Source organism: Camellia sinensis, chromosome 11 (genome assembly GCF_055761805.1).
Source record: "Camellia sinensis isolate YWXY chromosome 11, ASM5576180v1, whole genome shotgun sequence".
In the NCBI taxonomy this organism is placed as follows: Eukaryota; Viridiplantae; Streptophyta; class Magnoliopsida; order Ericales; family Theaceae; genus Camellia; species Camellia sinensis.
Genome location: NC_138971.1, coordinates 85,269,631 through 85,280,139, shown reverse-complemented (window position 1 = coordinate 85,280,139; position 10,509 = coordinate 85,269,631). Strand labels below are relative to the sequence as shown.

The following is a 10,509-nucleotide window of genomic DNA, read 5'->3' as shown; positions in this document are numbered from 1 at the left end:
CTTAACAAGACCAAACATGGCATGAATTAAGCAACTAAAATCAGGGTTTTAACATGTCAAAAAGGACCCCCAAGACCACTTAGATGACATCTAAATGACTCTTTTTTTTTTTGGGTGAATAAGAAATAATATAAAACAGAAAGATTTACAAAAATACAAGGGGCATACCCCAGGCCCTAACAACAGAAAAACAACACGAGCCTCAGCCCACAGACACTGAAGCCCAAAGAAACAAAAACAAAAACACTAGACCAAACCTAGGAGCTACATCCGAAAAAAAAGAGAGCCAAAAGAAAACTTAGCCAGTCGAACTGTACAACGGCCATATTCTGTGATGAATAGGGACCTTGTACAAAAGACAAAACCAGCAAACAACAAGCACCACAGCAACAATCCAATACTCCATACACAACCCGTAGGGATGGGCACCATCACACCCACAAAACCTCCCTACACAACCCGTAGGGATAGGCACCTGTAACAAAATAAATATAATACAAAAATAGTAACCCAAGCAAACCGAAGTGATGAACCAAGAGGGGCCCATCCTACCGAATTGCTCAAAAAACCTGTTACACGAGACACCAAAGTACACATGAAACCTCCTACACAGCCCGTAGGAGTAGGCAATCTGCAAACTACAACTGTGAACAAATAAAAATAAAAAGAAAGACCACTGATAAGCTCCCACTTGTAGCATAGCAAGGCGCTTGAAGCAGCCATCACCATGGTACATACACACCCTGCCAACTGCCACCCAAATCTGAACAGCAATCAACCACCACTCCTCCACAGCAAGAGAGAAATAAAAGAAATGAAGATAGCTTATGAACCCACTGAAATGCCTAGGACAACTTGCAGCCATCACCGAAGACCAAATCCACACAGCGTACAACGCCAAAGAGGGGCGCTGATTGTAGCCACCTTCACACCACCAGGCAAACCCCGGCACAGATTGTTCCCAATGCCCAGAGATAGTCACCAACAGCAAGCTTCTTGCAGCCAAAGCCCATATCCAATAACCATTCGAGAGAAACTGCCAGGAGCAATCCCACCTTACAAGTTGCTGCTTAACCTGTTCAACATTTAATAGAGAGGAATTTCCATAACAATATATTGAGTCATACAGAAGAAGAAACAACAAGCATTCAGTATAGGACCTCCCCTCACTCGACCCACAATAAAAGAGAGCTCTCCACTCAATATAAGATCTGCCATCACTCGGCCCACATATTCCGTGCTCTCTCATTCCAGCCAGCTGAACAATGTACTTGAAATTCCATAAACCTGCACAAAAATATATATAATATATAGTACATGTTAGTCTAAAATATATGTACTTCCTCCCCCCACTCAACCCACATTTACAAGAGGAATTGTACTGGCTCACATCACTCAACCCTCCCTTCATAGGCTCCAGATTTTGTAAATATTTGGGATCCATAATAGCTGATAGAATCTGAAAAAAAACACCATCTGCAAGACAGCACAATTTGTTAGACAAAACACTCCTTTTCTGCTAACCATCACTCAACCCTCAGTGTAGGGAAATTCACACCACTCGAATTCCTTTCGGCTGCAGCAGTTTGGGACTGCAACAGGATTTTAGAAGGTAGGTTCCATTGTTCCAAATACCAGTTGTCACCTGCATAAGCTTTCACATTTTCCATAGAAAGGAGTCTACCCCTAACCATTTGGATGATAGAGTTAGAGACAACCTCTTCAGGTTTGAAAACCTTACTAAAGATTCTACTATTTCTCTCCATCCAAATGTGGTAGATAGTGCAAAGAAAAGAGAGTTTCATAATCACAGATTTCAGAGATTTACCATTGATGGATTTAGTAGCAAACTCAACAAGTTCCAACCAGGGCAAAGAAGGCCAATGGGAATTACACTTAGCTTGGATAACAGCCCAAATCCTAGAGGAGTAGTGACACCTAAAGAACAGATGGGAATGGTTTTCCTCAGGAGCACAACATAAAGGGCAGCTAGGGCTCGTAAGAAGACCAAAGATTTGGAGTCTATCCCCAGTGTTAAGTCTCTCATGGATAGCCAGCCACACAATGAAACTAACCCTAGGGATAACAGGAGGACCCCAAATGAGATTAGACCAAGTAACCTTTGGGCCCTTGTCCCTCCAACATTCCCAAGCAGAGTGAATGGAAAAGGAGCCATCAGCAGTCAAACTCCACACAGGAATATCAGGGGAATCAAGGGAAGGTTTAAGAGAAGGAGGAGTGGCAGCAATCCATTCCTGTATCTCCCAAGAGTTAGGAAAAGGCCAGTTCCAAGAATCATTTGAGATAATTGAACTAACCTTAGAATTGTCAGGAAGGTTGGTATCATACAAAATCCTAGGACCATACCGAAGCAAGAGCGAACCAAAGGGGTGCCAGTTATCATGCCAGAGGAACACATTTTCACCATTACCAAGTTTGAATTTGATAATAGGGAAAATTAAATCCCTGAGCGATAAAAGTTTCCTCCAAACCCAGGATGGATCACTGGGCATCTTAATACCCCAAAAACTCTTACCCTTAAGTAAGTAGGACTTAACCCATTGACACCACATTGAACCTTCCCCACCCGAAAACAAATACCAAACATGTTTGGCTATAGCCGCTTTATTCCAAATCCCCATATCCTTAAAACCAAGCCCACCCTCATTTTTTTTTTTTTTGCAAATATGCTTCCAAGCAATTTTAGCACTATGCTTTTTCAGCTCCGTCCCAGACCAAAAGAAAGATCTGAGCAGATTTTCAATGTCGCGGATAACCCTCTTAGGGAGAATAAAAATGGAAGACCAATAAACTTGCATCGAGAAAAGAATAAACTGGATGAGTTGGGCTCTACCAGCATAAGATAGCAATTTATTAGTCCAACTTTTGATCCTTTTAGTCATCCTATCAACCAAGGTTTGGCAGTCAGACGCTCTAAGCTTAGTGGTGATCAAAGGCACACCCAAATATTTCACAGGGAGGGAGCCCTCAGTGAATTTGGCAATTTGCAAAATGTTAGCTTTAAGCTCACTACTACATCCGGAGAAATAAATATTACTCTTATTAGGATTAGGAGTGAGACCGGACAAGTTCCTAAATTCCTCCAAACCTTGCATGATGAGATTGACGGTCCCCGGATCCCCTCTACAGAAGATCATAAGGTCATCAGCAAAACACAAATTAACAATTTTAGTCTTCTCACATCTCCAATGGAACTTAAAAAGGGGGTTTCTAGACTTTTCAGCAAGAATTCTAGCCAAAACCTCCATAGCCAACACAAAAAGATAAGGGGACATAGGGTCTCCTTGCCTAAGGCCCCTAGCCCCTTTAAAGTACCCATGAAGACTGCCATTAATGCAAATAGAGAAAGAAGGACTAGTCATACAAGCATTGATCCAATTTATCATGCAAGGAGGAAAGTTCATAGCAGTGAGGATATCAATAATAAACTCCCATCTCACAGTATCATAGGCTTTCATGATGTCCACTTTCATAGCGCACTTCGGAGTTTTGGAACTCCGGTGGTAACCCCTCATAATCTCTTGGGACAGAAAGATGTTGTCCGAGATTCTTCTACCTTGGACAAAAGCAGATTGCACAGGATCAATAAGATCAGGAAGCACCAATTTGACTCTGTTAGCTATTATCTTGGCAATGCATTTGTAGATGGTGTTGCAGCAAGAGATAGGCCTATAGTCACCAACATTCATAGGATTAGGAATTTTGGGAATAAGAGCAATGATGGTGCTATTGATCTCCGAGAGGAGTTTACCAGAGTAAAAAAATGACTTAATGGCAAGAGTAACCTCCTTCCCAACAATATCCCACGAGCTTTTGAAGAAACCAGCTGAATACCCATCAGGGCCAGGAGCTTTATTGGCTTTGAGAGACCAAAAAACCTCCTTGATTTCAGCATCCGAAATAGGTTTAGCCAAAAGAGCCGATTGAGAATTGGAAACCTTTTTATTCACCAATGATTTAATGCGCTCAAGACCATTGTACTCCCCCAAGATAGGGGTACCAAACAGCTTGGTATAGAACTGGACTTTAACAGACCTAAAAAAGAAGCTGCTATTCCTATCCCCTAGACCAAGCCATTGGACTCTGGATTTTTGAAGAGCAAGACACTCTTCCAAATTGCTCAGATCAATGTATCTTTTCAACTCCTTTCTTTCCTCAGATTGAAGCTTACAGTTCAAAGGATCCTTATCAAGCTTAATTTGAGCAAGATCCAAACTAGCCTGAGAGATAAGGACACGAGTGGACAGATCACTAAAGTCTTTTTTATTAAGAAGCTTAAGGCTGACTTTGAGTTGTCTCAGCTTCTGGCAAATTCTGAACATAGGGACACCACGAATATATTGAAACCAGGTATTAGAAACAGTGCTAAGAAAATCTGGGTGTTGAGACCAGAGGTCAAAGTATTTGAAAGGTTTCTTAAAGGAGCTACTGTTAACACTATGTTGACCACAACAGATGAGTGATCAGAAATACCAGCCGGGAGAAAAGTAGCCGTAGACTCAGGAAACTTATCCAGCCAGGCCTCATTAACCAGAACTCTGTCAATCTTGGTCGCTATGAAAGCTCCCTCACTCCTTTTATTAGCCCATGTGAATTGGCATCCACCATAAGATAGATCAGCCAATTCAGATGCGTTAATATAAGTATTAAACTCCTCATTTTCAGAGGTCCAGGAAGGAGAACCCCAAATTTTTTCCTGTTGGCATCTTATAGCATTAAAATCACCCAAGAAAATACAAGGAATTTTGGAATTAGCACGGGAGATGTTAAACATTGTATCAAAAAATACTTTCCTCAAAGTGTGCTTATTTGCAGCATAGACAAAAATAGCAAAAAAATATTCATTTGTAGCCAAGTCAAGGATTTTACACAAAATATGCTGATTTGACATGGAAATCAGTTGAAGATGACAAAAATCATTGTTCCAGCACGCCCAGACTCTCCCAGTTTCAGTTGGTTGTGAATTGGAGAGCATAGACCAGTTGCCAAAACATTTTCCACAAATTTTCCTCTCATTGGGTTGCTTTATTTTAGTTTCCAAAACTCCCATGACATGAACATTTTCTTTAGATACAAAATTCTTAACTTCTTTTTGTTTAGAGGGATCATTCAATCCTCTAACATTCCATGAAGCAATTTTAACAGTCATTGGGATACAAAAAAGGAGAGGTGACAAAAAAAGACCACAACCAACTGAAACTGGTTACTTCTTCTTCTTCCTCTGGCTACTGCTGCCTTTGCCAGAGGATTTGTTCTTTATATGCTGGTTTACCTGAGCTACAATAGGTGACTTCTTGACCTCCTTCAGAGCTGACTCTATCATTTCAGCAGCATTAGGTTTAACCAGCTCTGTAAGCTCGAAAATCTTCTTTTGAAATATATCCACATCACTACTGTCAGAACTTACTTCTTCCACAGAGGAGCTCTTCTCGGCCGGATCCTCCTGTATCACTTGAGTACGAGCTGAAGCAGCCAGAGGCTCTACAACTGAAGTAGGTATTGGTTCCGTATCTGTTTCAGGGGACTCCACCACTTCAGGTATAGTCTCTAACTCAGGATCCCCCACTTTCCTTTTACCCTTCGCTTGAACAGTGGTCCAACCTTCTTCCTGAGGGTTAACATTCTCTTCGGTTACCTTCTGCAAGGAAATCAACTGGGCCACTTGTTTGGAAACACACTTCTCAGTACTATGTCCAAAGATCTGACAATGTTGACAAACAGAAGGCAGTCCCTGATATTCAGCTTTAATCAAGACAGCATCAACACCACACCTGATTTGGAAGTAAGAGAGCAACTTTGATGTAGCTTCTATCTCCACACAGATTCTAGCAAAGGCCACTCTACTACCTCGAGCCGTAAGCTGATCCATAAAGAGGGGGTTGCCAATTGCACTAGCAATCCTGCTTAAACCATCAGGATCCCAGTATTCCAGGGGGACATTAAAGAATTTCACCCAAATTGGGATTTTAGTGGATTTCTCCTTGGCAAGCTTCATCATTCTCTTCCACTGTTTCAAGATGAGGAGGTAACCCCCAATATACCATGGGCCTCCCTCTAGAACGTCTCTACAGCACTCAGGGGTATCAAATATGAAGAACATGAAGCCATCCCCATTTGTGAGAACTTCCTTAAGGCCCTTAGACTTCCACAACCCAAACGCACTATTCCGAAGATAATTATACCCAACTCCTTTATCAATAAAATAGCCAACAAGACAGGAATCCCATTTCTCCAAAGGATCAGGTCTAGCTGGCATTTCTACCACAATGCTATCTTCTACAGCAGTTGGAGGGACATACCTGAGCTTGATGTTTGATCGGGTAGATGCAGCAGTAACATTGGCCCATGATCGTTGGTCCATTTGCTCTACCGATCTGCTACCACTAGAGCCCCCCGCGACCTCCTCTCCCACCCCGATAACTATTTCCCCCCCTACCACCTCCCCCGTGAGTGGATTCACCAAGAGGAATCTGGGTGTCTGAGATAGGAGCCATATCAGGATCACTCAGAACAAAACTGTTCTTGGTTCCCCCCCTATTACGCGCGATCTCCAGGCTATCGGGGAGATTCAGGAAGCGATTTTGCTCTTCCTCGACGATTTCAGACCAACTCGTACCAATCTCATTACCAATCGGCGTAGATGGTTCCTGACCAAGACCTGGGAGCAACGGAGCCTTCATTTTATCCAAACTCTGCACAGCATCCTTAGATCCGTCATCGATTAGGGATTTGGGTAGATCTGAACCCACTAATTCCGAGAACGGAGCCGAAACACCCATTTCTTCAGAACGATTTGCCTCAACATTTACTACCACTTCCTGGTTATGAGCCTCCATACTGGCCAGATTCTCCATCGGAGTACCAACGCAGCGGACTACGGTTGAAACACCCTCGCCACGGGGTGTAGAGAGGTCTGATTCAGAAGCCATCAGATCGTCACACAAGGTCGTAAAACGATTCTTAGTAAACCCTAGATTCCGATCGACTAGACCAGATATCTTTACAGACTCACCCTTAGCATTTTCCCCCACCTTTCTCTCATTAATGGTAGCATTTACTCCAGACATCGGCAATCAATGAGATATTGAACCCTAGAAAACAAGAGTTTTCTAGAGAGATGTCAGAGCTTCTCTTACTAACGCTCACAAGTTTTGCTTTTTTTCATCTAAATGACTCACACATGGAAATATGCGCAAATGCACTTTCAAGGAGCATGAAACACAAACTCTTGAAACATCAAAGAGCCATGAAATCCAAGTATACAAGCATGCTAAGTGGGCTGAAATGACATGGAAAGTAGTCCCAAATCACTAAATCAAAGCAAGTAATGCATTCTATACATTCACATACTTGAAGCCTACAAGCTAAAATGCAAAGAGGCTATGCAATGCATGCTAAAGTCGACCCAAACAACTAAGGACAGACCTTAAACATGGCAAAATAAACATGAAAGCTTCACAAAGCTAAGCCTAAAGCATGCTAGAACAATGGTTTACAACCTAAGACATGTTAAGGCAACAAAATGGCATTACAAGGCATGTATGCTAAGCAAGCATGGTGTACCAAAACCAACTTAAAACAATGCTATTTCATGGCAAAATAAGCATAAATAACAGCTAAGGCAGGGCCAACAAGAGCCTAAGCTAGGTGCTCCCTCAAGAGGCAAAAAGTGCCCTTTTCAAGGACAACAAGGAGAGGGGGTGGCCTTCTCCTTCTTGGGACCTCAAGGAACCATCCTCACCTCTGAAATCCCTCAAGATTTCAGTGGTGAGGAGGCCCAAACACCAAGGTCTCGAAGCTCTCCCAAAATGACACAAAATGGAGCCTTACAAGGCTTAAGAGGGGTCAAACAACCCCAAAGCTTGAAGCAACCTTAAACAATTATTTAGAGGGCCTAAAAACAGAACTTTTTTTATGTTATACACAAAGCCCAAAAATAGTTTCAAGATAGGCTAAAAAGCTATTCAAGAATGGGGTAAAAAGGGACAAAAGTCTCACCCTTGTAGACCCTCTTCAACAATAGAGCTCCAGCAGCTTCTTGAGGTTGAAATCAACTTCAAAACTCTAAAAACAACCCTCAAGGGCCTCAGCTCCAAGGAAAGGTGTGGTAGTGTGTGTTTGTGTACAAAACTAAGGCTTAAACACACACAATACAAGAGAAGGAGAGGTATAGATATAGGATAGATACAAAACCCTAAACCTAGAACCAGAACTTCTCTAACAATTTTTTCTAACCCTAATGCCAAGAGAGGAGCCCTCTTCATATAGGCAACTCCCTCTTGTAAGGCTTCCAAAACAAGCCATCCAAGAGGGAAATCCCTCCATACACGTGTATGGAGGGGAATAGAGTGGGTGCCAGCTATCACAGTTGGCACAAAATATCTACTAAAAGTAGATGAACAGTGATTGGCCATTCGAAATTGCCATTTTGGAAAAATAAATGGCCGACAGGCAACAAATAGTGCCGACCGGCAATATACATTGCCGATGGCCTCAAGCCATGGCCGGTGATGTGTGGGGATGCCTCACAAGGCATTCCCTGCCCCTCCAAGGCAAAACACAAGTGTTTGGTGCAAAACCAGACACAACACGGTCGAGTCGAGAGACCCTGAGGCAAGGCGCGCAACCGAGACCTCCGGGAACACAAGACGAACACAAACAAGGGTAATCACCAAGTGTTCCAATGGTGACGTCCAAGTCTTGAGGACGGTCGAAAATGGGGGGTCTACAGACACGTATTCGGATCCTCTTGCATGATGGAAGATATGTAATTACGTTGTTTGCTAGTCATTTCTCATACATTAGGGTTCGAACACTCGAACACTTATTCAGACCCTCTTGCATTATGGCAGATATGTAATTATGGTGTTTACTTGCCATTTCTTATGCATTAGCGATCGAACACACGGACACGTAATCGGATCTTGCATGATGTCAGATATGTAATTATGGTGTTTATTAGACATTTCTCATACATTAGGGTTCGAGCACTCGGACACTTATTCAAACCCTCTTGCATTGTGGCAGATATGTAATTATGGTGTTTACTTGCCATTTCTCATGCATTAGGGTTTAAACGCTCGGACCCTTATTCGAACCATCTTGCATGATGGTAGATATGTAAGTATGGTGTTTACTTGCCATTTCTCATGCATTAGCGTTCGAACACTCGGCCACTTATTCAGACCGTCTTGTATGATGGCAGATATGTAATTATGGTATTTACTTGGCATTTTATATGGATTAGGGTTTAAACAAACGGACACGTATTCGGATCCTCTTGCACGAGGGCAGATATGTAATTATCGTGTTTACTAGCCATTTCTCATACATTAGGGTTCGAAAACTCAGACACTTATTCAGACCCTCTTGCATGATGGCAGCTATGTAATTATGGTGCTTACTTGCCATTTCTAATGCATTATGGTTTAAACACTTGGACCCTTATTCGGACCCTCATGCGTGATGGCAGATATGTAATTATGTTGTTTACTTGCCATTTCAAATACATTAGGGTTTAAACACACGAACACGTATTCAGATCATCTTACATGCTGGCAAATATGCAATTATGGTGTTAGCTAGCCATTTCTCATACATTAGGGTTCGAACACTCGGAAACTTAATCAGACCCTCTTGCATGATGGCAGATATGAAATTATGGTGTTTACATGCCATTTCTAATGCATTAGGGTTTTAACACTTGGACACTTATTCGAACCCTCTTGCATGATGGTAGATATGTAATTATGGTGTTTGCTTGCCATTTCTCATGCACTAGCGATTGAACACTCGGACACTTATTCGGACCGTCTTGTATCATGGTAGATATGTAATTATGGTGTTTACTTGCCATTTCTCATGCATTCGGGTTTAAACACACGGACACGTAATTGGATCATCTTGCATGATGGTAGATATGTAATTATGGTGTTTACTAGCCATTTCTCATACATTAGGTTCGAACACTCGAACACTTATTAAGACCCTCTTGCATTATGGCAGATATGTAATTATGGTGTTTACCTGCCATTTCTCATGCATTAGGGTTTAAACACTCGGACACTTATTTGAACCCTCTTGCATGATGGTAGATATGCAATTATGGTGTTCACTTTCCATTTCTAAGGCATTAGGGTTTAAACACTCGGACACATATTCGGATACTCTTGCACGAGGGTAGATATGTAATTATGGTGTTTACTTGCCATTTCTCATGCATTAGCGTTCGAACACTAGTACACTTATTCGGACCCTCTTGCACGATGGCAGATATGTAATTATGGTGTTTACTTGGCATTTTATATGGATTAGGGTTTAAACAAACGGACACGTATTCGGATCCTCTTGCACGAGGGCAGATATGTAATTATCGTGTTTACTAGCCATTTCTCATACATTAGGGTTCGAAAACTCAGACACTTATTCAGACCCTCTTGCATGATGGCAGCTATGTAATTATGGTGCTTACTTGCCATTTCTAATGCA

General features: G+C 42.0%; 1 protein-coding gene across 1 annotated transcript; it reads right to left on the bottom strand.

The window, feature by feature from the left end:
- Positions 1–298: 298 nt before the first annotated feature.
- Positions 299–5,170, bottom strand: LOC145802456 (uncharacterized). Its single transcript, XM_082895178.1, has 6 exons — positions 4,352–5,170; positions 1,557–4,241; positions 1,369–1,459; positions 743–1,287; positions 553–631; positions 299–450 (listed from the first exon to the last, which is right to left on the bottom strand). The coding sequence occupies exons 1-6, from the start codon at positions 5,168–5,170 to the stop codon at positions 299–301; spliced, it is 4,371 nt and encodes a 1,456-aa protein (XP_082751304.1).
- Between the last annotated feature and the right edge of the window lie 5,339 nt (positions 5,171–10,509).